This window comes from Microtus pennsylvanicus, chromosome 7, assembly GCF_037038515.1.
Source record: "Microtus pennsylvanicus isolate mMicPen1 chromosome 7, mMicPen1.hap1, whole genome shotgun sequence".
NCBI lineage: Eukaryota > Metazoa > Chordata > Mammalia > Rodentia > Cricetidae > Microtus > Microtus pennsylvanicus.
In genome coordinates, this window is record NC_134585.1 from 69,427,263 (window position 1) to 69,455,089 (window position 27,827).

Below are 27,827 nucleotides of genomic sequence, written 5' to 3' on the forward strand. Positions count from 1 at the left end.
ACTCAACAACCTGTGTTACCTCCCATTGGTAGGTAACCTCAGTGCCTAGGGAGGCTGATTCCTGGGGCCTGAGTCAGCCTTGGCTTCTGAGAGTGTTATAGGCTCCTGAGACAACTTGTCTCAAAAAAGGAGGAGGAGGAGGAGAAAGAAGTGAACAGAGCCCAAGAAAGTTCTCAGAGCTGCCTCTGGCTTTCACATGCGCCTCTTGTGTGAATGTGTGCTTGTGTGTGCACACACACATGCGTACACACACGGACATGCACACGTTTTGTCTCTTTAGGAGTGAAGACTTTTGTTTCTGTGGGCTTCCAGAAGTGTAGAGTTGACACAGAATGGCCTGCATACATCTGTAGTCGGAGGCTGCTTGTTCCTTCCCGGCTGCCCAGAACCGAAGAAAAAAAAAACCCACATAGAAATTGTATTAATTTATTAATTAAAACACTGCTTGGCCTATTAGCTTATGCATATTTTTAGCTAGCTCTTATATCTTAAATTTTATAAAATATAAAACATTTCCACTATTTTATACTTTACCCTGAGGCTCATGGTTTATTGGTAAAGTCTGTCGCCTTTGGCAGTGACTACTTGGCATCTCACTGACTCTGCCTACCCTCTCTCTCCATCTTTTCCAGTCTGGCTATATTCTGTTAAGCCATTGGCCAAGAGCAGTTTCTTTATTATTCACAGCATACAGCAGGGAATCACACATCACGTATCTGTTTTGTAATTAATTAATTGTGTGTGTGTATGTTTTCTTTCTTTTTTAAATTAGTTGTTTATTGGGTCTGTTTAATGAAATTGAGGTTAAGATGAAGCTTCAATAAGAAAGGGGTTACTTTATTAATTTTGGAGATTAAAGCAATTGTTTTATGTATGTGGGTGTTCTGGGAGCATGTGCCTGGTGAGCCAGATGCCCTGGGACTGGAGTTACAGATGCCTGTGAGCTGCCGTGTGGGTGCTTGAAATCAAACTAGAGCTGTCTGCAAGATCCGTCAGGGTTCTTAGCCACTGAGCCATCTCTCCAGCCCCAAGAAAAGAGTTTTAAAAAGTGTAACACTTGGTTCTTTTAGAGTTCCCGGGCTCTAAGGACAAATCAGAAGCCTTTTTTGTTAGTTGCTTATTTTAATAAAGGCTCACCAACACAACACTTCAAAGTGACTCTTTCCTTTAACCTTCCCAGATGAGGTAGGTGCCAGGCTAACCAGATACAGGTAACTGTGGACCCAGGTTCTAGTCCTGGGTGGCCTGGCCAAGGCTGATTTCTGGAGATAAGGGCGTCTGTGAACGAGGCTGTGAGACAGACCCGAGGAGTCTTTGTGTAAACATAGCAGATTGCACTGGACTTGGTCAGCCCTCAGAGACCTGTAAATAATACCACTGATACAGGCCGGCTGACGTGCGAAGACGTTGGGTCTTCACTAAAGTCACATAGCTTGGGACGGAAAGCACAAGTTTTCTCTTTAAGTTTGGGTCCTCCAGTTCCCTTTGTTAAGCTCTTGGCTGTAGCCAGGGACTCCAGACTGTTTCCCTTATTGCTTATCGGTCCATTATTCTTAGTCAATCTACTTGAGCCTTAAGAAGTAAGGATTACTGTGTTCTTGCTTCCCAGAGAGGAAGTGAGGGCTTTGAGGTTCAGGCACAAACCCATACCTGGCAAATGGCAGAGCCCACGTGTAAGCCCATCTTTCTCCTGACCCCCAAATTCTACAAAGCTGCATCCATAACCAGTTTTTCCAGTCTTTTAGCAATAGCTTGATAAACACGGTCTTTGTTTTTGGTCCACGCCGCACTGATTTTCAAGATAAAATTCCAGGGCAAATAATAAGCATGAGGTGTTTCCATGTGCAAAGTCCATAAACCCATTTTATAGCAGCGATGTGTATATTAGGGTGTTTATGTGAGTAACCAACATTAGTTCTTCATCTGGAGTATAAAAACTGAATGGTGGGTGAGATAGCTTTGTGGGCAAGAGCCTGGCTGCCAAGACTGACCCCTTGAGTTCTACCCTCAGGATCCACACGGTGGAAAGATAATTGACTCTTGCAAGTTGTTCTCTGATCCCTATTCTTGGACTGTGGTACAGTGGCCACTCCCCACCCCCGCTCAAAAAAAAACAGTGAAAAAAAAACTCAGCCATGCATAATGAGAGTAATGACTATATGCAGCACAGAGTATCGGTCACCTTCTCCTTCCTGGGAAGCAATTGTCTAGTGAGGGCTCCTGGAGAGAGAAAGTCCTGTCTTCGGTGGTGTAGATGCTTGGAGTCACCCATACTCCAGTGGACAGCGCCACACCCATGCTCATGAAGGCTGCCCTAGCTAAACTCAAAGCAATATGAAAGTGGGAGGGGGACTTGCTGGCAAGAGGAGGGGCTTGGCAGGAGTTAGAGGAGGGATAAGAGAGCATGGGAGGAGAGTTGGACCAGATTGCATTATACACATGTGTGAAATTGTCGAATAATACATTTATTTGTTCGTCATTGTCTAGTGTAAATACCCCAGTAGCTGACGCTGAAACTGAAGTTGCTTAATGAAATCAAGATCACATCACATGGTTCTGTGACCATCATGCATGTTGCACACACTCTCTGTACTAAGGAAACTAAAAACAAAACCGAAAACCTTCAAATGTACATTAAGAGACTCAAGAATCACAAGTTTGAGGCCAGCCTGGGCTACAGAGCAAGTCTGAAGCCAGTTTGCGCTACATACGTGGCAAGATCCTGTCTCAATAAACAAAGCAAAAGCTGGGAGGTGGTGGCCCATGCCTTTAACCACCTACACTGGGGAGGCAGAAGCAGGCAGGCCTTTGTGAGTTCAAGGCCATTCTACTTGACTCAGCAAGTTCCGGCACTTTTAGGACTACACAGAGACGCCCTGTCTTGAAAAAAAAAACAAAACAAAACAAAAACTGAACAAACTAAACAAAAACAACAAAAAAACTCCAAAACACCCACAAACAGCAACAGCAAAAAGCACAGCACAGGGATTCCGTTCCCTACCCTGTTCTCCAACGAGGAACATGGTGCTGTGCTCTTGCTTTTTGAGATGTTAGTGTATACTATGACACTTCAGAGAATGGCATAGACAGTAAACTCAGAAGCCTCCTGACTCCAGATAAGTGGCACAGGGACAGGAGTGTCACTGGACCGAGAGCTACGCTCCTTCCTGGGAGGAGGAGGGAGTCTGAGGTCGGGTGAGGCAGATGCAGGCAAGCTTCCAGACACTCCTATGTGCTCAGCTGTGCCAGGCATGCAGTGGGCGGCGTCTCACTTTCTAGTTGGACCGAGTGCACCTCTGAGAAGTTAAGCAGCTTTCCCAGAATCTGTAGGCTCACAGGAGCCAAGACTTGATTTCAGTTTCCTGGTTCCAATTGTTTACATAGAAGCTGGGAAGTTCTTAGTAATTGCGCTCAAATTCTAAATACAAATCCAGGAAAACTGTTTTTTTTAAGACAGGGTTTCATTATGTAGCCCTGGTTGATCTGCAATTCTGCATGTAGACTAGGCTGGCCTTGAACTCACAGAGATCCGCCTGTCTACGCCTCCTGAGTGCTGGGATTAAATGCGTGTGTCACCATGCCTAAAAATTAAAATCAAATGTTTATTTCTTAAATTTTTGTGTGTATGGATGTGAGCCTACATGTATGTATGTATGTATGCAGTGCCCTTGGAGCCCAGAAGGAGCATCAGATCTCCTGGGGATGTAGTTATGGATGGCTGTGAGCCCCCATATAGCTGCTGGGATTTGAACCTGGGTCTTCTGCAAGGACAGCCAGTATTCTTAACCACTGTGCCATATCTCCAGCCAAGGAAAACCTTTTAAGCTTTTTCAACTCAGACACAAAGATACTTGTTGCCCTTGTACCCAAAAGATGTATTAGTCATTAGGAAAATGCAAGTCAAAACACCATTGAGATCAATTACCAAATTCAGAATTGTTCTCATTAAGAAAACAAATAGCAGGGTTGGCAATTTGGCTTAGTGGTAAACCCTTGCCTTATGAACTTAGTGACTTGGAACCATATCAAGGGGGAAGAATCAACTCCACAAAATATCCTCTGACCTACACATGTGTCACCCGGCATACAGGCACTCTCTTTATCATGCACACACACAATTACAGCAACTACATTAATAACAAAACCAAGCACTGGGCAGGGGGTGGAAGGAGAGAAGCAACCCTATGTGTGGCTGGTGGGAGTGTAAGCTAGTGCAGCTACTAGGAAATTAGAGTAAATATTACAAAAGCCAAAGCTGGAACGCGGTAGAATCGAACTGTCCCATTTCTGGGTAATTGCTCGAAAGGACTTTTCATCAGCGTGCCGTAGAGGGACCTACACAGCTGTGTGTCTTGTTGTACTATTCCTAGTAGCTGAGCTATGACAGCAGCTTAGGTGTCTGTCAGGTGATGGATGGACAGAGGAAATTATATATGTATGTGTGTGCATGTATGCATGTATTACACACACTTAATGGAGCTTTATTCAACTATACAGAAGAATGCAATTATGTCATTTGAAGGAAAACAGAGCAATTGTAGATAAACATATTGAGTGAAAGAAGCCAGACTCAGACAAACATTACAGATTTTCACATATATATGAATATATATGCTAGATTATATAAGATGTATGTGTAGATACATAATAACATGTATATGTCATGAAAGTAGACACAAGGCTGTGGGAAAAGGAAGGGTCCTTACAGGATAGGGAGTGTATGAGGAGTGAACACAGTCAAAGCACATGATATTTTTGAATGAAATCATCTCTACGGAACTCGTCATGGCGCACAGCAAACATATGCAAAACCAAGAAGGCGCTGCTGTGAGCTGACTGCTGTGGGTATCGGCTGTCTCGTGGCCGCTGCTGTGAGCTGACTGTTGTGGGTGTTGGCTGTCTCTCGTGGCTGCTGCTGTGAGCTGACTGCTGTAGGCATCGGCTATCTCTTGTGGCCGCTGCTGTGAGCTGACTGTTGTGGTGTTGACTGTCTCGTGGCTCCTGGAGGAGGAAGGGAAGGAAGCCTGTGAACTGATTTGCATTTGTTACTGATGTTGGCTGGGTGCAGACGATTGTGATCACTACATAGAAACAGATGGCCAATTATGCAAAAAGCCTCTTGCTGATGCTTTCCCCCCAACAACTAAATGAGCAATTCAGTAAAAAGAAAGAGAAAGAAAGAAAAAGAAAGTAAGTAATTGACTCTAAAAGGCTGGTTAACTCATCACACACATGAAGGATATCTCTTCAGAAAGTCAAATGATACTTTTCATTTTCTGTGTGTGCATACATCTGTTGGAGAATGGGCTGTGTGTGTGTTTGTGCATGTGGGTGGTATGTGTGTGTGTATGTAGATGTGTGTGATATGGTGAGTGCATGTGGTATGGTGTGTGTGTGGTATGTGTGTGTATAGATGTATGTGGTATTGTGTGTGTGTGTGGTATGGTGTTTGTATGTGGTGTGTGTGTGTGTGGTATGGTGTTTGTATGTGGTGTGTGTGTGTGTGGTATGGTGTTTGTATGTGGTGTGTGTGTGTGTGGTATGGTGTTTGTATGTGGTGTGTGTGTGTGGTATGGTGTGTGTGATATGGTGTTTGTATGTGGTGTGTGTGTGTGGTATGGTGTGTGTGGTATGTGTGTATAGATGTTTGTGGTATAGTATGTGTATGTGATATGGTGTGTGTGGTATGTGTGTGGCATATGTATGCATGTTTGGCTCATGCACATGAGGTGTGCACATGTTCGAATATAGAAGGCAGAGCAGAATCGGACACTCACTGAATCTGACCATCTCCTCTGCACCGAGGCTGACTGACCAGTGGGATTTTCCTCCTTTGTCCCACAACATTGGGCTCATAGGCATGCATAGCTGTACTCAACTTTTTACGCGTGCATTAATTTGAACTCAGGTCCTCAGGCTTGTACAAGCATCTTAACCACTCAGCCATTTCCCCAATCCCTAAAGTATTTAAAAATATTCGGGTTACATAAAGAAGCTGAGTCATTGTGGCTGTAGCTCCTGAGCATGGTGGTTATACATTTTGTTGAAGAGGCGTTTTGAATATTTAACTACTGTAACTCTGTTCAGCAAGTAGGTGGTGGCTGTTACGTCTTCTAAATCCTTATCATGAGGAAAGATGCAGGAGCAAGTCATGTGCTTGAATGTGGTTAGAAGTTTGTATATCCAGAAACCAGAACCTCAGACTCACTTTCTTTACATGGTTCAGGAATTATTTCCGTGGTCTTGATTATACTGCTCAGTGATCTCCCTTACCCAAAGTGCTTGTGACCAGGGTGTTTCAGTGTCACTGGAGGCTTCTCTCCTGCCCACCAGTTCCTGAATAACCACTCTCAGGCTTAATGTTAATTACAAACTGAGCCGGGCGGTGGTGGCGCACGCCTGTAATCCCAGCACTTGGGAGGCAGAGACAGGTGGATCTTTGTGAGTTCGAGGCCAGCCTGGTCTACCAAGGGAGTTCCAGGACAGGCTCCAAAGCTACAGAGAAACCCTGTCTCGAAAAACCAAAAAAAAAAAAATAAAAAATAAAAAAAAATAAAAAAATTACAAACTGTTTGGTCTATTAGCTCAGGCTTATTATTAGCTAGCTCTTACAACTTAAATAAACTCATTTCTATTCTATATTTTGCCACGAGGCTCATGACTTGTCACCTCACATCTTGCTTCTCCAGCAGTTGTTGGTATTTCCCTGACTCTGCCTTCTTTCTCCCTATCTTTCTGCTTGGATTTCCCTACCTGCTCTATTCTGCCTGGCTATTGGCCAAATCCACTTCTTTATTAACCAATGGTAATAAGACATATTCACAGCATACAGAAGGGTATCCTACACCATTTCAGACTTTTAAAAATTATTTTTTGATATTTGCATATGCATAATGGAATGTCTTGGGGAAAGAACTTAAGTCTAAACAGAAAATTAACTTCTGTTTTTTTTATATACTTTATAACACACAGCAAAATTAATTTTATGCTTTGTATTCACCTTATACATAGCACTAATGTAATTTTATACACCACTCTGAATGTATGCCCAGATTTTATCTGTGTCCCAATTTCAGGTGTGAAATTGGTAGAATTTTATACCCGTGCCAAGTTGATACTTAAAAAGTTTCAGGTTTGGCAACATTTCGGCTTAGAAAGAGGCAACCTTTATCGGTTTGTATAGTTAGATGCCCAGTAGCTCATCAAATGAGTGAGTGACCCATCTAAGGGTTGGTTCTCTCTTGACATACACACAAACGGCAAGGCAGCGTCATTGCCCGTTGAGATGGAGGTCTCACTCTGTTGCACAGACTCACCTCTAACTCCTGGCTTCAGTCAGTTCTGTCTGTCAGGTAGCTAGGACCATGGACATGGGTCTTCATGTCAGGCCCAAACCACAACGTGATTTTAAAATTTAAAGCTCTCCATTTCCAAATGTGTCATTACTAATGTTAAAGGGAAAACAGCCTGTTCTTCCCATGGCCTTTGTTCCCATCTCTGGAGCCTGTTCTCACCTCCACCTTATTGAGGAAGGGTCTCTCTTTCTCTGCCACTACATGTACTTCAGGCTTACCATCTTCTTCTTTTCCATGTTAAGCATCTTTATTTTATTTTGTATTTTATTTTGTCGACGTGAAAGGCAAGAAGGCAAAAACTACAAATGGGCTGGGAATGGAGGCACATGCTTGCAGTCTTGGGCTCAGAAGACCATGCCAGGAGAATCAATATGGGCTGAATAGTGAGTTCTAGATTAGCCTGGGCTGTATAGCGAGATCCTGTCTCAAAAATGAATCCTATAAACAAAACAAAGCAAAACAACCTCCCTGAACAACAACAAAACCCAACAAAGACAACAGCTGCCTAGAGGGCTCACTATGGAGACGTGTCTGGTGTTAGGCAAGCATGCAGGCTTCTTCCTTTCCATAATGCAGGCCCACCATCTTCTGGCTGATTGCCCAGTGTTACCTCCCATCTCCCTGTAGGAAGCCTGAGATTACAGACACACTCCAGGTTTTGATTCGGTGGCTCCGGAGATGGGCCACCCAGCTTCCAGGATCTGCCTGTCTCTGTCCCGCAGTGCTGGTTTTACAGACATACGTGGCCATGCCCAACTGGGGAGCCAAATTCAGGTTTTCCTGCTTGCATATCTCCCTTTACTATATATCAAAGAAATTGTATGTGTTTAAGGTGTAAAACACAGCATTTGGTAGATGTATATGGTGCAATTACTGCAGTCAATCTAATCAGCATATTCACCGTATAAATGGTGACATTCGCAGCTGTTTGGGAGCAGAGTCACTTGCTAAGTGGCTTCCAGCATATGGGGAGCTGCCTTCGAGGCTTAGGAGCACTTTCCTTTTTCAGCTCTTTGGCACCAGTGCCAGGCTGTGGAGTTCTGGAGAATATAAAATGTTCTTCAGTCCTTACCATTTCCCAGTGACACAGAAAACAGGCAGGTAGAGCTGCTCTTGACCTGACTCATACGTGTGAACTCCAGGAAGACCTGGGGGTTGGGCCTCACAGGCTCCCCCACCCCCAGTGACAGGATGGCCACAGAATGGCAGGACTTGGAATTTGGAATTAATGTTCCTGTTGATTTCTGAGGACAATGAATTAAGCCCAGCAGAGTGTGAGGGAGAAACGTAGCTGATGCTCAGGAGGTACTTACGGTAGCGTTGGCAGCTTCCTGTTGCGCAGAAACAGCCTCTTCAGACTGGCTGTCAGGTAAAATCACCCCAAGACTACAATGTTTTCCCCCGATAAATAGCTTTTTTTAAAAAAATTTATTTATTTATTAAGGATTTCTGCCTCCTCCTCGCCACCGCCTCCCATTTCCCTCCCCCTCCCCCGTCGATAAACAGCTTTATCAAGGTCCGTGGTTGTAAGATCAACACCATTTCCTGAGCATGCACAGGGCAAACCTATGCTTTGATGACCTTGCCCCCAGTCACTAAATACTAAACCTAAAACCTTCCAATTGTCATTCCTTCCATCCCTTCTTTTTTCTTTTTCTCTTTCTTCCTTTCCACTTTGAATTTTTTTGTTTATTCTTTGACAATTTTATGTATGTGTATTGTGCCGTTTGATCAGATTCACTCACCATCACCCTGTCTGGTTCCCTCCCATTTCTGCTGTGAACCCTTCTTCCCGACAAGCCCCCCCCCCATTTCATGTCCATTTTGTTCAAACCCAGTGAGTTTCATTAGGGATGCATTCATGGAGCATGAGTGGGGAGTTATTTAATGGAGCGTGGGAGACTTTCCAGTAGTTACGCTATTGAAGAAAAATGACTCTTCTCCTCCAGCAGTCATTAATTCCCAATAACTCTTAGTTAGCCAAATGTTGTCTTACAGACACACATGCACGTGTATATGGGGCCAAAGGTCAGCCTTGGGTGACAGTCCTCAGGTCTTGTCCATTCCAGTTCCTGAGATGGGGTCTCTTACTAACTTGGAGCCCAGCATATTGGATGTGATTGAGCACCAAGACTCACCTGCCTATATTGCCCTTGCACTGGGGTTTACAAGTGCACAGCACCATGTATAGTTTTTAATTTTATTTATTTATGTGCACCATGTGCATGCAGATGCCCGTGGAGGCCAAAAGAGGGCGTTAGAACCTGTGGAACTGGAGTTGCAGGTTGCTGTGAGCTGCAACCTGTGGGTGACAGTGATCAGTCCTTTTCAAGAGAAGGGAGAGCTCTTAACCACTGAGCCATCTCTCCAGCACCACCCTCCCACCCCAGTTTAAAGTGTGGGTTATTAAAACATGAACTGAACTCAGGCCTTCACACTTGCAAGGCAAGTGCCTGAGCTATCCCTCCAGATCTTCTAGCCCAAGACCCCAAAACTCCCCTTGGAAGTGTTCTCGTTTATAGTTTATCATACGTAGGAATGAACTCTGGGGCAGAATCCCTGGTGGTCTTTGGACAGGCGTTACTGATGGTTGTCACTGCTGGATCAGTGATGTGTGTGTACCAAAGAGACACCCTGAGTTTGGTTTCCCTCACTCTACCCATTTTCTGTTCTAATACTACAAGTCTTTGTTATTTTCTTTTTTTTTTTTTTTTTTTTTTTTGGATTTGTTATTTTCAATCTTCAGGGCTTCTGATTGCTTCTAAGTACCTTCCACCAAGCAAGGTAGCTTCCCACTACCTCCTGCATCTTCCCCTGCAGTTCCTGCTCCCATCATATGCTTCTCTTTACATTTCAGACTTTTTAGTTCAGAGCCAAGTATGCCAGGCTGGTCTTACAGTGCATGTAGGTGAGGATGGTCTTGAACTTCTGATCATCTTGCCCCCACCTCCCGAGTGCCAGGTTACAGGTGTGTTCCACCGTGCTCAGGCTATGTGATGTTGAGGAGCGAATCCAAGGTGTTGTGCACGTTAGTCAACTGAGTCACGTCTCCAACCCCACGCTTAGTCTTGGAGCATTCTATCCATGCCCTGCCAAGGAACGTTTCCTATGGGCCTACCCATTTTGAAAGCAATAAGTGCACACTGCACCCCAAGGTATCAGCACCGTGAGTTACATTCAGAGACTTCTCTCTCTCTTCCTGAGAGCAGGGCTGTTTAAAAAAAAAATCTAGTTTCTTAAGTCCCCAGATAACGGTTAGGTGCTCCGTTAACCTTCGTTAAATAAACAGACACAGTGAGTACGGTGAGGCGAAGTTGACGGTTAGACGGAGGTGGGACTGGCGGCTCCGAGGGAGTGTGTGGCTTTATTCTCCAGGCCAGGAAGCTGCAGAAATGTTCTACAGGTAGAGCTCAATCAACCATGCGTTTGCTCTGTTTCCTTTATAAATAATGTTTGGTTTGCTGGTATTGCTGGATTTGTGCTGTGTTGTCTGAGAACTTAGGAATGTGTCAACAATCACTCTGTGTGCTTAGTGTTCCCCTTTGAGCCTAAATTTCGTTGCCATCTGAAAACGTCAGGAAAATGCTCATTTTGAGAAGGGAGAGGGGAGGGCTGCTGAGACGGCTCAGTAGGTAAAGGCGCCTGTGGCCAGGCCTGGCCGCCTGAGTTCCATACCTGGGGTCCGAACTCTGGATAGAACTGTTTGCAGCAAGTTGTTCTCTGACCGCCACGTTCCCACTGTGGTACGTGCTCATATGTGCACACACACGCAAATACATGAATAAAAGGCAAAGAACGAAAAGAAGTTCAGAGAAGAGTGTATGCTCTTAGCCGGAAGGAGCTGATGGGATGGCGGGCCCCTCACTTCTGCTCTTCACTTCGGCTGTCTGAAGTAGGCGCTAGGTGTGTTATGCCAGAGATAGAGACACTCAGATAATCTCGGGCATTTAGTCTGTGTACCTGTGTCTCTCTGGGCTGCTGTCCTAGACGAACTGTCCTAGCCCGAGTGGCTAATAGGTTTTTTTTCTAGGGCTGGGAGATGGCACCTCAGGTACAGCACCTGCTCTGTGAGGACCTGACTTCAGATTTCCAGAGCCCACATAAGGCTGGATGTGGAGTCTGTAATCCCAGTGCTCCTGTGGAAAGACAGAAAGAAGAGGAAAATCCCTGCAGATTTTAGGGCCGGTTGTCCTGGTGAACACAGCCGTGAACAGCGAATGAAAGACCCTGCCTCAAACAAGGGAGGACTGACCTCTGAGATCGTCCTCTGACCTCCATCTGTCCTCCAGGTGTTTCTTTTTGCATGCGAGTAGGAGCACGGGCACGCAAACAGACAGCACGCACGCTCAAACAAACACTTAGACTCAAGCCTAAGACCAAACACTTTGTAGGCAAAACCACTCCCTGAGTGAAATCCCAAGTTATTTCCTTAAAGGGAACTGGAATTTAGTTGGATTCTTAGACTTTTGTTTTAAGTAGAAACAAACTACTTCCCTATTCCAGGAGCACGTGGTCTAGCAACTAGCCACACCTGTTGACAATAACCTTGAGCTAGCAAAACTCTCTGATTAACAACTAGGTGGGACTTTTGTCTGAGGGGGAAGCACAGTAACCTTGAAGGGATTAGAAACTCCCAAACTCTCTGACCTCTGGCCTCTTTGGGCCTCCACACTTTTCTGATCTTCAGGTTGAGCCCCAATTTCTCTGTGTGTGTGTGTGTTTTTTAATTGTGCTACACGGTGTGGTACCACTCTCCCCCGACATTAACAAGGAGGCTGGTTAGAAGCACATTGAACCCCTGCTCTGCCCCCTTGGTAGTGAGTGGCAGGAGAGAATACCTGAGAAAGAGACAAAGGCCTGGGAGGTGAAGCCCCTGGGAGCTCACGGTGTCCCAGGGGCCAACATCCCCTCCCCTTACATGAGAGAACTGCTATTGTGTCATCAAGGAGGAGCCAAATTTTAATGATTGCTAAGAAATCTGTGTGTCTTCTGGAAGGCTCTTGCACTCTCTGTCTCCTGAGGAGAAAGCCCTGAGCTCGCCAAGGGTGCTCCTTGAAACTAATTATTCAGAGAGGAGTAACTAATTAACAAATACCTTTGAGCTAGATGCTTGCTGAGCTAGACAGGAGAAAGGCAGAGGTGTGTTGTGCTTTCCTGTTGCTTTAAGGGACAAGCCACGCCCACTCCCATTACCTCTGACCTGCCCCCCCCCCCCCCCCCCCCCCCCCCCCCCCCCCCGCCATCTTGCCCCTTTTCGGCTTCCTTGGCGAGCACACGTGTTCTCTCTGTCTCTCCTTTTATGTGTTTTTCTCCTTTTATCTCTTCTCTCTCTCCCTCTCTCTCTCCCTCTCCTGTAATGAATATTTTTTTTTTTTTTTTGGTTTTTCGAGACAGGGTTTCGCTGTGGCTTTGGAGCCTGTCCTGGAACTAGCTCTGTAGACCAGGCTGGTTTCGAACTCACAGAGATCCGCCTGCCTCTGCCTCCCAAGTGCTGGGATTAAAGGCGTGCGCCACCACCGCCCGGCTGTAATAAATATTTTACCTTTATGCCTATCTTTTGTGTTTATGTGTCTGTTACCCGCCGCCACCGCCCGCGTGGCCTGTGCCCTCCCACTGGTGGGAAACTGTAGCCACTTGTAGCATGGCGGCTCTGCCCGCCCTGGGGACCGACAACAGTCTCGCAGCTGTGCCGCAAACATCTGAAAAATATTTTAAGAATAACAAGGTGGCTTTTCTGGGTTAGGATACAAGTGTATGTATAGCTGGAAGTCAAAGCTTGGACTTGGCTGACACCAGCAAGGTCCTGAAGTAGATTGGTGCTGCCTGGTCAGATGTGTCTCATTCTCAAAAAACATCATGTTATTAAAACATCTTAAATGCCATATTCTGTAGATCTCTGAAGTGTTTGAAGACAACCTGTCTATCTAAAATATATCTCTGTTGGACCTTGAAAACATAACAGTAACAGGACTATAAGTTTGATTGTAATAAGTGCCTAACTACTAACCTGCACTTCTCTATTACTAGCCTGCAAGGTCCTGCAGTTTTCTGGAAGGGATTTAGAGCTTGTTAGTGGCAGGATGTTCAGTCTGACCCTCTGTTAGTGGCTGGGCAGGCTAAGAACTCAAGCATTGAGAAAACATTGTTGTGTGTATAAAAATGTCCCTGGAGACAGAGTGCTTGTAGAGTGACAGGCCCAAATGTTTTCATTTGGTGGCTGACACCCAGGATCCACAGAATAGTTTGTAAAAGTAACAGGTTCCTAGGTTACAGTGTTGAAGTGGCCTCGGAGGGATACATAGTGTCGGAGCTAAGGAGATGGCGATTCTGTATCATTGTTACAATGATACACACATCCGTGTGTCACTTTCATGCAGTGGTGGCCGTTTGGTCTGTGTTAGAGCTTTTTCCTTCCTGATCCAGGGCCAGTTCTGATTCAGCCTCCCCAGATTCTCCTCATCTGGACATTGGTTCACGTTCTGGTTGTAGTTAGGGTGGTTGTAGTTAGGATGTTCCCCAACCCTGTTACTTGATTCTCTGCCTGTATTTTTTTTTTTGTATTTCCCACTTCCAAGCTTGATTTTTCTGTCTGTGTAAATGGGGGCGGGATGCACACACTAAGAAACAGGAAGCACATGACTGCTGTTGAGTTAACACAAGCTCTCTGATCCAATGTTATGATTCCTTCCAGAACCTCTAGAAATTGCCGTGATTCACAGTGGAGGCAACTGGCACTCACAGTACATGTGAAGTGTGCAAGACAGGACAGGGCAATGTTTTGTTTTTTCTTTTTATTCCTTTATGAGGAAACTAAGATTCAGACTAGTAAATTTTTTACATTTGGAACACAATTTTTATTTGATAATTGTTCTTACTGTATACAGTATGTTCAAGTTTAAGTTTTGCCTTTTTGTTTAGAAAAAAAGTGAGATATGTTAGGAATAGTATTTTTTTAATTGTTTTCCCCTTCCTTTCTCTCCCCTCCCCTTCTATCCTCTTCCATGGTCCCCACACTCCCAATTTACTCAGGAGATCTTGTCTTTTTCTACTTTCCATGTAGATTAGCTCCTTGAATGGCTCTCTCTTAGGGTCCTCTTTGTTGTCTAGGTTCTCTGGGATTATGAATTGTAGGCTGGTCTTTCTTTGCTTTATGTCTAAAAGCCACTTATGAGTGAGTGCATATGATATTTGTCTTTCTGGGTCTGGGTTACCTCACCCAATATGATATTTTCTAGATCCATCCATATGTTTTGATCCCATGTGTCTGTCCAAATCCAAAGCTCACTCCCTCTTCCTTTTCTCTCCAAACAACACAAGGTCTTGTTATGTAGTCTGGCTTGGCTAGAAATCTCTATGTAGCCCAAACTGGTCTCAAAATCACCATCCTCCTCCTGCGTGCCTTCCTTCAAAGCCAGTGCTCTCTCTTTCCTTTAAATAATGATTCTTCTTTTTTAATAGACAGGATCTCTCTATGTAGTTCTGGCTCTTCTGTAACCCACTAGGTAGACCAGGGTGGCCTTAAATTCACAAATATCTACCTGGCTCTGGCTCTAAAATACTGGGATGAGCCAGTGGTAATTCAGTGTGAACCTCCCAAATGCTGGGATTACAGGTATGGACCACCATGCTCAGCTTTCTTTGTCTTCATATGCGACATTTAAACCTTTTAAATTGACTATGTGGTTGTGGTGTGTGTGTGTGTGCTATGACATGAAGCTCAGAGGACAACTCTCAGGAGCTGATTCTCTTTCCACTGCATATTACAGGAACTGAACCCAGGCCTTGTATGGCAAGTGCCCTTACCTGCTGAACCATTTTGCTGGCCCATGATATTTAAATTTAGTTTTATGTTTATTGGTGTTTTGTCTGCATGTATGCCTGTGCACTCAAAGAGGTCAGAAGAAGGCTGAGAGTCCCTTGCAATGGAGTTACAGGCAGTTGTGAGCTGCCACATGGATGCTGAGAATCTGGAAGAGCAGCCAATGCTCTTAGCTTCTAAACCATTGCTCTAGCGTCCTTCTGTGAAAATTTAAAGTAGAGAAGAGCCAAGTAATATTTATGAACAGTCAGAATTATTGCAAAAGAACACCACCAGGAGCTGACTGAAATACTTGTTAAAAAGTAAATAATATGGGTAGGGTTATGTTAGTGACTTCATTTTCTCAAACGAACAATTCTTGGTGAGCATTTGCATGAAGCAAATGGGTCTTTGATTTGCATAGTCACTGTGGTCCAGGAGAACTCAGAACCAAGAGTTGTTACTTCCCTTGTGACACAGAATTAAAGCCTGGACTTAAGTGAATGTGTTCCCCACCTTCTCAGCGTGAATATCTACTAGGACACTTGAAACTTATTTGGAATGTTACCCACTTCTTCACCAAGCCAGGCGGTTCATGTGGCATCTCCGAGCCCTTCCAAACCTCCTGCAAATGCCAGCATCACACGCTTATCGTGGCAACCAGGAGCTCTAGCAGGTTTTACTTATTTCCTTAGAGGTTGGTGCCACCCACCTTTGCCCAAAGCCGTTTGACTCTCGGCTTCTTCAGGTGCTGTTTTCCAAGGCGCTGTTCTCCACCGGGAGGACAGTAGGAGACCATTGCTGGGCTTAGGCTTTTAGAATCAATCATATGCAATGTTTTGGCTTTTCTCTAGATGCTGGAAATAGGAAGCCAGGGGTTGGCGCATGCCAGGCAAGCCCTGAACCACAGGCCCAGCCCTTACAGGAATATCGTTTGCGGAGAAGAGCATGCTGTCACACTGTCTCGGAGTGTCACAGATTGCCGCAGCTCTGAACAGGTTTCCAGTGTTCTAGACAGGTGGGGCGTCAGCGTGGGGCGACAGAAAGCACAGGCTTTGAGATCAGATGGGGAGGTGGGTTTTGGGAGGGTGTTTCTCTGTGTATTATTGCTAAGCATAGACAATACTGTGATGGGATGTTTCTTAGCTTATAATTCTGCTAATCTACCAAACATTCTATTAAACATGTATCCATGTTCAGCAGCTGAAGCTAATTTTGGGCTCTTTCCACACTACGTCCTCTAGAATCTTGGTAATTATGTTCATATCACGGCCCGAGAAGCCCAGACAGGGGTGGGGTTGGTTATCTGTGGCAGAGCATTCAAGAACAGCCTCTGCCCAGCTCCTGACATAGGGTTTTCCTTTAATTTTAATATTATTATTGTTGTTGTTGTTGTCTGTGGTGGTGGTGGTGGTGATGGTGGTGGTGTGCGTCTGTCTGTCTGCTGTCTACCTGTTCCTTTTCAGACACTTGAGTGTCATGAGAAGTGCATGCCAGAGGACAATGTTCAGGAGATGGCTTCCGTGCCTTCACTTTGTCAAGGAGGGGTTTCCCTTACTCTTCCTGCCATACTTGGTATCCCAAGCTATTTGGTCTTCAGAGATTCTCCTGTCTCTGCCTCTCCTTTTGCTGTTGGATGCTGGGATTTCAGATGCCCACCACCAAATCTGTCCTTTTTACAAGGGCTCTGAGGACCAGACTCAAGCCATTAGCTTCATACTGCAAGAGCTTTTCCCACTGAACCACTTACCAGGATTTTCTTTTTACACGTTTCTTAATCTCAGTGTGCTAACACAGGGCCATGCCTGTTAGTCTTCTGCAGAGGAAAGGAAACACGAACAGGAGACCATACAAATACATCCCACAGCTGAATAATCCAGAGAGCAAAGGCAGTGGTACTCATAATTGCTTTGAGACAAAGGATAACCTGGGACCAGAAGTTAACTGAATGATAACCAAATTGCCTGAGGGCAAAGGAAGCTAGGAGGTGAAGAAGTTTTCCCACTGTTTGCTGCCCCCTCTCTCCCCTAAGCCATGAGGAGGGTTATACATCACAGGCATCTGAGGAGGGCTGGAGGAGGGGAGTATGTGTGGGCATAAAAATAGAAGCAGGTAGCACAGTCACAAAGCCAGTACCTAGCCTGGAGCCAGACGCCTGGTACTCTTTGTCCTGGCTCTGGTGTAGTGACACATTCTTGGGAGTTGAGCCTGGAGCCCTGTAGTAGCCTGCCAGCCTTTAGGGAAGACTTCTAACCCTGCTAGGTCCTCTCTCCTTCTCCGAATTCTCTGCCTGTCCCAGTACTAGGAATCTCATGGGCAGAGTAGAAACGGCGCAGGCAAGCAGAGGGTGGGAAGAGGCTGTATGGTGGGAACTGGGTAGGAAGCGGTGGGGGGGGGGAGGGGCAAGCATAGGCAACTCCCAGCAGAGAGCTCTTTACTTAAGCCTGTGACCTACTCGTCCACAGACTTCCGTCCACCCAATCTTTGGTTCTACGGATCTCTATCTCTGGATCGTCTCTATCCCTGGAGCGAGGAGAGGGCCAACCTAGCACCTCTCGCTCATCCGGAACCTCACACATATATGCAATAAGGGAAACCACACTTGTGTATTTAGCCACTCCCCCCACTCTACCTGTTGGTTTCTTACATTTTCCAACCTCCTAATGAAGATTAAAGTTCCTGTTCACCCTCTTCTCCCAAATTCTTTATTTGCCTCATCTAGGGAGCCCAAAAGAACCTTGTCCTAACAGTTTTCAAATGTCTTGTTCCGGAAAGAATATTTAATGTACCCTTCCCTCTGCCCTTTCTTTCCGATAGTTTCTCTAGTGTGCTCTTACCCCAGAGCAGCTTTTCGTCAGAATTTCTGTTCTAGACTGTAGCAATAGACCATCTTCCCTTATCGCTCTACTTTGATGTCTGCTTGCCTCATTCTGGTCTTATTTTAATGTGTGTGCGTGTGTGTGTGTGTGTGTGTGTGTGTACACCTGCATACGAGAACCCACAGAGGCCAGAAGGAGGCACTGGATCCCTGGAGCTGGAATTAGAGGTGGTTGTAAGCTCCCTGACATGGGTCAGCAAGTCTAACTGCTAGGTCTTCTCTCCAGTGCCCGTTTAGGTGGTTTTAAAATGTCACCTGCTCTTTAGATTTTCGTGTGAGTGTTATGGGTCAGACTCCCTGAAGGACTCACCGCAGTTCTTCATGAGCATTTTGCCAAACAAGGTGGGATATTTAGGTTAAAGATTCTCTTAATGCCTAATGGCCCCTTTACAACCGTGTGTGCAGACTGGCTGATGTGCCTAGAGTTCAGTTCACATAGCTCATCAATGTGTAAGATGTCAGGATGCTGACCCAGTCTCCTTGCCTGCCTGGGTTTTCCTTCATCTTTCGTATCAAGGAGCAGGAACCTTTATGGAAGGGAATTGTTAGGAGAGCTGGAAGCATTGCAGCATTTATGATTTATGATGTCTTAAGATTGGCAAGTACCTTACGTTACTCAGGTAGGATAAACTCAATTGCCTCGTCTCATTGCAGGAATATTGTGGAGAGGGCGATGTTTCACTTGTTGGGTGAGTGTCTGGGCCATGTCCACACAGGCAAGATTGAAACCCATGCCCTTGTAACCTTCTCTTGTGTCTCAAGAGCTGCCTTGTGATTCTGATTTTCTTAGACACACAGCTTCCCTGATTAGACTTCACAGCAGAAAAATATGTTCCTTGGTTATTCCGGGAAGTCAGTGGTGATCTAAAAATATGGATTTGGCTTTCATTTTTTGGATAGAATCCTTTTGTCTTCCTATTTTAGTCATGAGAAACACTGGGGAAAAGCACTCGTGTTGTGTGGGCGAAGGATCACAAAGAGTGGCTCAGTGCTTATTCAAGACTTGCCACTGCTGACCTGGGGCGGCTGATTTAGAAGTGAATCATTTATAGAAAGTTCTACCCTGTTCGAGGCAGGGCTTACTACAATATCCCCATGAAGGTCTAAATAAAGCATACAGTATCATGTTGCTAAATGTCTGCCTTGTTGCCAAATTTGTATCTTCTCTAAGCCGTGAAACTGTTTCTAGTGCCTGCAGGTATTAAGGACTTTTATATAGGATGATGCATTGTTTAAAGCAATACTAGGAGAAAAAGACAAGATCTCCTGAGTAAATTGGGAGCATGGGGACCATGGGAGAAGATAAGAGGGGAAGGGAGGGAAGCAGAGAAAAATATATAACTCAATAAAAATAATAAATAAACAAAAAATAAAACAATACTAGAGATTTGTTATGTATGTTATATTGAGAAAAAATACTAGGCAAGAGATTCTGGAATGCCTATTTTTATAATATGAAGAAATGAATGTAAATAGTTTAAAATTACCAGAAGCAACATTAAAAAAAAAACTCCTCAATTACTATAATTCAATTGAGCGATCATGCTTTGCAGATATTTTGGTATTCGTTAAAGTAACTGGTGTGTACGATTTTTAGAGCCACTTAGAAGTAATTCCTTTTGGAAGCTGTCTTTCTCCTTTTAGGAAGTGAATAATTTACTACACAAACTATTTAGTTCCACACAGTAAAAATGCAGTCTTTGATTGAGAGAAGCTTTTGATTGAAGACTGGATTTACATTAACACCACTGTGGGTTAGACAAAAGCCACTGGAGCCTGAATTCTTGCTTTGACTTTGACCTTAGACAAACGAACACTCTTTGGGGTCTGAGCTGACGTCCTCATCTGCTGAGAGCAGAGGATACTCGCCTTCATACCTGACTCCCAGTTGTGCTAACGCATTAGGAAGTGACAGGGATTTAGGTGGCCCTATGCAGTTGTTAGATCTCAGAGAAGCACTGAGGATAAAGAGATTGGAGTCAGTTCGCCATGGCTGGGGTCCTAGACAAGGTTTCCTTTTCCTCTCTAAGCCATTATTTTCTAAGTTGGGAAAAATAAGTGGAAAAGTAAGCCTGGAGATGTAGCTCAGTGGTAGTGTGTTCGTAATGATTATTTTGCGAGGCAGCATGTATATGACATGGCACCTGTGTGGAAGTTGGGGGACACCTTTCAGCCAATGGCTCTCTTCTTTTGTCTTTCTTTGAGGCAGGGCCTCTCTTGTTTGATTTGGGATGGCCTTCTGTATATGTGATGCTTTTATTGGTTAATGAATAAAGCTGTTTTGCCCAATGGCTTAGCAGAGTTAAACCAGGTAGGAAATCAGGAGAGGGAGAGAGAGAGAGAGAGAGAGAGAGAGAGAGAGAGAGAGAGAGAGAGAGAGAGAGAGAGAGAGTAGGCAGAGTGAGAGAGATGCCATGTAGCCACCTAAGAAGCAAGAGTTAACAAACCATGATCCTCATGGTAAAACATAAAATAATAGAAATGGATTGATTTAATATGTAAGATTTCCAGGACAGTTTCCAAAACTACAGAGAAATGCTGTCTCAAAAATCCAAAAAAAACCAAAAAAACAAAACCCTAAAAACCTAAGAGTTAGTTAATAAGAACCCTGAGATAATTTATTAATTACAGTGTTGTAATTAGCATAGTTTCTGTGTGATTATTCAGGTCTGGGAGTCTGGAAACAAAAGTGTGGTCTCCATTTGCCCTTGTTTCTACCTGGCTGAGTATGTGAGCTTCCGGTGGGTTCCACTCACCTCACCTCTTTATGGAGGAGTACTGAGATCAGAGATGCAAGCAGCTGCATCTGCCTTTTTGTGTGGGTTCTGGAGATTCAACTCGTGTTTGTCAGGCTTGCTTGGCAAGCACCTTCACCACTGAGCCACCTAACTGCCCCTGAGGCATGTTCATATCGTGCTTGGGACCCTGAACTAGAACCAACCAATAAACACACCTGTCGGCTGCACGTCCCTTTTCTTAAAGGCTTAGAATTAGATGTTTTTTTGATTTCAGCTTAATTTTGGATTTTGAAATCTTTGCATATTTAACACAAAATTCATTTACATTTTGTTTAAATTGTATACATATAGACTAAAGGCAATGGTGTATAATATTTTAAAAGTAAATTTGGGCAGGAAACAAAATTTTGTGCTATAAAGTATTCTACGTCAGGTTGAAGTACAAAAAGTTTTGGATTGTGGAACATTCTGAATTTGTACTCACGAGGCAGAAGCAGGCAGAAGGAACTCTGAGCTGAGGCTAGCCTGGTCTAAGGAGCGAGTTCTATAACAGCCAGGTTTACAAAGTGGGCCCTTTGTGGGCTGGCCACTTTTGATAGGAAATACATCTTTCCCCCATAAACCCACAGCCTGATTCATGGTAGGCAAGAGGTCCATTGCCTTCAGTTAATTGCTATTTTGAAGCACTATGATACAAAAGAAATAACATTTCTCATTTAAAAAGGTCTGCTTACTGGTTTTTATATACATTCCCATCGTGTGTGTGTGTGTGTGTGTGTGTGTGTGTGTGACTATCATGCGCATGCGTCATGCATACCTCTGGGATTAGGCTCTTACATTTTGGAGGTGTGAGCAACAGGTCACCACCTAACTTAAACCACTTTGAAGTTGATAAGAATTGAAGTCAGACCCTTGGCTTTGACAAGTGATAACTGTGACTCTAAGCAAATTACTTTATCTTGCTAAGTCTCCAGTTCCTGTTTGTGATGTAAGGATAACAATGTCCTTTATACACTCATTGGAGGGTTATGAGATCTTGGATGTAAATGACTTAGTTTAGGACTTCAGAAATATTCAGTCTATTTTGTCTAATGTTAACGGATGGAAACGTTGCTTCAAATTCTACCTGTCCACCAACTTACTCATCTATGTTACGATAGAGGCTTTTACAACATAGATTGAGGACTGTTACTGAAGACAGTTGCTAATGACCGGGCTGATCTAAAAGGTTTCTTTCTCCTTGCAGATCTTATTTTGTACTTTAAACACTCCCAGGATTGACATGGGGAAGCTCCTAGGAGGGCACTTGGGTCTTGAGGATTTCATATTTGCCCACGTGAAGGGGATCAAAAAGGAAGTGAACGTCTATAAGTCAGAGGACTCGCTTGGACTCACCATCACAGATAACGGCGTCGGCTACGCTTTCATCAAGGTAAGCTTTTGAAAAAGAAAATACAGGGTGGTCCCATTAAGGAAGCTGCCAGGTCAAAGAGAATTAGAGATTATCTCTAGGAAGAGCTAGGTAGCTCAGCTGGGGTCACAAATTGGTATTTCACTGTCATTTAAAACATGTCAAAAATAGCATTTTTTTGGTACTCTTTTTGAAATTCTTCCTTTTGTTTTAAACATCCTCAACAATTTAAGCTTATTGAGGGAGGACTGGCCCTAGTGCCTTCCCTTCTCTTTACTAATTGAACTGCCCTGGTGTATCTCTGAGGACGTACTGAATAACTTCCAGGGATTTACTGTTACTTTTAAGTGCACAGATTTCATTAAAAAAGCCTTCTTGGAATTGTCTGAGCAATGTCATTCTTTTGGGTGAATACACAGAAAGAGTAATACAGAGTTGTAAAGATAAGATGCTAAAAATAGTTTGAAATGAGAACAGCTAAGAAATAAAAATTCTGCTGTAATGAGTACAGTTGTCCCCCTCCCCCCAACTTGTGCCTGTGTATGTATATGGGTTGGTTCAGGAACTCCCATGCCTGCTCAAGTGTGTAATACAAATAGCGTAGCATTTGCATGGAACCTATGTCCACCCTACCGTGTGGTGTAAGCCATCTTTAGATCTCATGACATCTATATAACAGTTATCATGCCACATTGCTTAGAGACCAAGGAACTATCTCCATATGTCCAGTACAGACACAGCTCCTGAATGTTCTCTTGAGACAGTGTCTTGCCCTGTAGCCCAGGCTGTCCATGAACTGGGCTCAGTTGATTCTCTTGCCTCTGGGTGGACAGACATGGGATGCTTATCAAACGCTAGTCACGTCACACTCCTTTTTTGTTTAATCTTCGCCATAATCCTATTTTAATTTAGCCCTATACATACAATGGACTTGTGTTTGTGTGGATGTCTGCACATGCATGTAGGTATGTGTGTGTGTTCATGTGTGTGGAGGCCAGAGGCTGATGTTCCTCAGCTTTCCGCAATCACTGTCTCACTTTTTGAGACAAGGCCTTTCCCTGAGCTATAACTCACTGATCAGTTTAGGTGGCTGTCAGATGCCTTAGGGATCTGCTTGTCTCTGCCTTCCTATTGCTGGAATTACAGAGACATGCCTGACTCTTTAAGCGGGTGATAGAGACCCAAGCTCTGGTCCTCAGGGTCTCACAGCAAGCCCCTTTTCTACTGACCTATCTCCCATTTTCAGAAGAGTCTTATTTTATTGGCACTATGTCTTTTTAAATTTGCTTTTCCGTTGCAGTCTAGAGCATTAAAAATAAATCTACAGCTTAATGAATGTTCACTCGCTAATGCCGGTATAATGGTATAAGACCTATTGGAATTGCGTTGCTGCCACTCTGAAGGCGCCCTTGTTTGCCCTTCTAGCTGCCCTGAAAAGTGTCATCTGCTGTCATTTGCTTCTTGAAGTTTACAGAACCATGCATTATTTACCCTTCCATCTCTGCCTTTGCAATCTGTCTGTGATGGGCAATGTTACTAACCCCCACTCCACAGCGCCAAGATAGGATCCAGAAGCTTACAAAGCTTGGCCAAATTGTACAATTAAGCAGGTTCAGGATTTGGGCCCAAGAAGTCTGACTCCAGACCCAGCCTTGCTAGGCACTGAGAAGACTCAGTGAAGGGCTTTCCGTGATACAGCAGCACAGCTTATGCCTTCCTTTGCTAATGTGCTGTCACTGTTAAAGAAACAGTCCCAGGGATGCTAAGTGAGCTGTGGATGCTGCTCTAACTGGCCTCTTGATAAGATGGTTATTTTTAGCTCTGCAGAAGATAGGAATGCACTGGAGGTTGTTGAGTGGATGACCAAATGGAAAACCCTTGAGTTGGGAAAGTCACGCGGGACGGTCCAGGGGAAGTTCAGGACACCAGGCGTTGGCAGCAGAGCCTGCCCGCTGTCCCTGCTGTCCCTGCTGCAGAGGAGGGCTCGGAAGTTTCGCAAACGCCTGTGGATGTCTTAGATGTTGGCCTCTGACATTCAAAGCTGCTGTTTCTATTTTTTTTTAAATGTCTTGTCAAACATGTGCCTGCCTCAGAGTACTAGTCATTGGTCCTCTGGGGACAGAGGGCATGGTGAGACTGTGTACTTTAAAATACAGATGACAAAAATTGTACAAATTGGATAATTTCAAAATTGAACACATTACAATAATTATAAAAATAGCTTTTATATGTCATTTACATAAATGTCCAGTTTATACCGTTTGCTAATTTGAAATTATTCCTCAGGGGACCATTTTGGAAGGGATATGGGTTTGTTGTCTCATTATTTGTGGTAGTGTATTTTTCTTTTATAAATGAAAAATGAGAAGTGTGGAGATATGCTGAGAGTCAGGAGGATTGCTGTGGCTTGTTTGTCATCATCCTAGATCCAGACTAAATATGCCTTCTTTGCCTTTTGCAGCATCGATTTCCAAAACCAGATGAGAAAAAAGCTCTTTTGATTCTTAAGTAAATATTGAATAATATAAATGACTCAAGAGACATTAGTAAATAATGTTTCTCTTTTATGCCTCTTGATCCTTAGGTCTAGATAATACTGAGAAATACTATCAGTCTCTGTTCAGTGTTCGAACTGTGTGATTGTTCAAACACATTGTATTTCAGAAATTTGTATTCATTGACACTTCATTTAAATTTGCAAAGACTTCGTTCATGTGTACACAGGTACAGTGGAGGCCAGAGGTCAATACCAGGTGTCCCTCAGGAGCTATCTACCTTCTTTTCTAAGACAGGATCACTCCCTGGGATCTAGGCTCATCAATTGACTAGACTGCCTAGCCAGGAAGCCCCAGGCATCCTCTTGCCTCAGCCTCTCCTGAGCTGGGGTTAGATACACTGGTCCCCATGCTTGCCCAGCCCCACTATACAGCTTGGTTTTTTGTTTGTTTGTTTGTTTTTGGTTTTGTTTTAAATTTTCCAGCTTAACACAAATTAGAATTACATGGGAAGAAGAACCTCAACTGAGAAACTGAGAAAAATCTGTTTCCATCAGATTGCCTTTAGGCAGATCTTTGGGGTATATGCCCGACTCACTGTGGGCACTGCCATCCCTGAGCAGGTGGTTCTGGGCTGTGTAACAAAGCAACTGAGCATGCCAGGAGGGACAACCCAGTAAGCAGCACTCCTCCATGGTCTCTATCAGTTCTTGACTCCTGGTTTTCGTCTTGAGTTCCCGCCTCAATGGATTGTGACCCAGGAATGGAAGCCGGATAAACTTTTTCTTTCTCGTTGTTTTTTGCTTGTTTTTGTTTGTTTTTTTAACTATCCTGAAATTCTTTATGTAGACCAGGCTGCCTCAAACTCACAGAGATCCACCAGTCTCTGTCTCCAGAGCACTGGGATTAAAGACATGTACCATCATTCCCGGCCTGGTTATTGGTGTCTCATCACAGCAACAAAACCCTAATTAAGACACCCACCATCTCAGTTTTTATTCTGTTGGTTTAGGAGTTGACTTAGACCACACGTCAAACAGTCAGGCATCTTCCGGCACTCCTCTGCAGGTCACTGTCGTGTTCTCTCCCATCCCCAACCCACTTCTGTCCTCACAGAAGCCTTGACCTCCGCTGCTTTCTGGGTCTCTGTCTGCTGCTGTCCGACTTCTGCAACCTGCCTCTCCTGTACTCTGGTCACTCTCTGGTGACCTTTCTAGCTTTTTGCAGACTGGGGTGACAGTGTCTCTCCATGACCCTGACCCTAAACTCACAGGTAAGAGTCATGCATCACCACTAAGTCTTTTATCTGATTAATCTTTTCCATTTCATTATTTTATTTTTATTTTTTTATTTTTTTTTTTGGTTTTTTGAGACAGGGTTTCTCTGTGGCTTTGGAGCCTGTCCTGGGACTAGCTCTGTAGACCAGGCTGGTCTCGAACTCCCAGAGATCCGCCTGCCTCTGCCTCCCGAGTGCTGGGATTAAAGGTGTGCGCCACCACCGCCCGGCCTCATTATTTTAAATGAGATTGCAAGTGTTGAAAAAACTAAAGGTGTGTATGAGGTTACTGAAATTCGTTTGCTATAACTGATCAAAGGGAAAAAATAGCCTCCAGGTGTATCAAGATGTCAATTAGAATTTTAAAAAGGTCAAAGTTAAATGCTGATTTTCAAATGTCATGGTGGCCTAAGAGTGGTTATTTAGCAGTGGATTTAATAGTTTTTTTTCTTTTAGAAGGAAAATCTTTTGTTTAATCTTGTTTTCTGCAATAGTTTAGAAACTGTAGATTGTTTTGAGGGGGGCGGTTTCGAGACAGGGTTTCTCTGTGTAGCCCTGGCTGTCCTGGAACTCACTCTGTAGGCCAGGCTGACTGCAAACTCACAGAGATCCGCCTGTCTCTGCCTTCCGAGTGCTGGAATTAAACGCATGTGTCACCGCCGCCGGACAGAACTGTAGATTTTCAAGCAGTGTGTTGTGGTTGTCACGCTGTGTTTCTGTCAGTTGTATAAGAGATGATGAATGCCAGCGAAGCAATGTCAGTTGGATTTGGAAACTTCTGCTTGCACTACATCTTGTTTGTAATAATAAACGAGGGTTATTTAAAAGTGTGTTAGCATGCCAGTTTATACAATGGGTTGGTTAATAATTACTAGAATGGAAAAGGTAACCCTGCTTTTAGAATCTGGAAGTAACATGAAATCTATTGTTGGTTGTGGTATGCAATAATGCAATTAAAAAATGCTTATCTTGGTGGGACGGTGCTGGTGCAGGCCTTTAATCCCAGCACGCGGGAGACAGAGGCAGGTGGGATCTGTGTGAGTTCAAGGCCAGCCTAGTCTACAAAGCAAGTTCCAGGACAGCCAGGGATATTACACAGAGAAATTCTGTCTCAAAAACCGAAAATAAATATCAATCAATAAATAGATAGATAGATAAAAAAATAAAATTTAAAGAATGCTTCTCTCTTTAAGCTCCATATCAACTTTTCCCTGATGACAGCATTATAAAAATGTTGCTGCCTCTCGTTTTGCTCAGCTCTTGTACGTGATGATCAGGCAGGCATGGTGTCGCGTGTCTACCCTGTAAGGTTAGGGTACAGACACTTGTATCAGAGCAGCCAAGCCCCTCCCCTGCCTGGCCTGTCATTCCCACTGAGGACTTATGGCCGCTGTTTTGTTCTCCTCCTTGTCATTGGGGAGATCGTGTATGAGTTTGCAGGGCTCTTAGCTGCCGAATTCTGAATGGAAGCAAGATGGGGGAGGATGCTTGCTCTTTCTTGCTTGGTTTTCTGTCTTTAAGTGAGCAGTAAACTGTACTGTGAATATGTCAGCGTGATGTATGTCAGGGGCATGAGAAGTCATGCCGCACAGTCACACTTGAGAGCATCATTGATTTTCTTTCTTTCAGAGAATTAAAGATGGCAGCACCATTGACTCAGTCAAGACGATCTGTGTGGGGGATCATATTGAGTCCATAAATGGAGAAAATATTGTCGGGTGGCGTCACTATGAAGTCGCTAAGAAGTTAAAGGAATTGAAGAAAGAGGAGCTCTTTACTTTGCAGTTAATAGAGCCCAAGAAGGCATTTGGTAAGTTGAGTGTGTGTGTGGTGTGTGGGGGGCATGTGCCTTCACCACATCATCTTATCTACTGTA

General features: G+C 44.2%; 1 protein-coding gene across 1 annotated transcript in view; it reads left to right on the forward strand.

Moving 5' to 3' along the window:
• The window catches only part of Gipc2 (GIPC PDZ domain containing family member 2), a 59,751-nt gene that overhangs the window by 1,362 nt on the left and 30,562 nt on the right, over nt 1-27,827 (forward strand). Inside the window, exons 2-3 of the mRNA XM_075981087.1 lie at nt 22,016-22,201; nt 27,581-27,761. Of these exons, the coding sequence (XP_075837202.1) occupies nt 22,016-22,201; nt 27,581-27,761 (367 nt within the window). The remainder of the gene's footprint in view (nt 1-22,015; nt 22,202-27,580; nt 27,762-27,827) is intronic.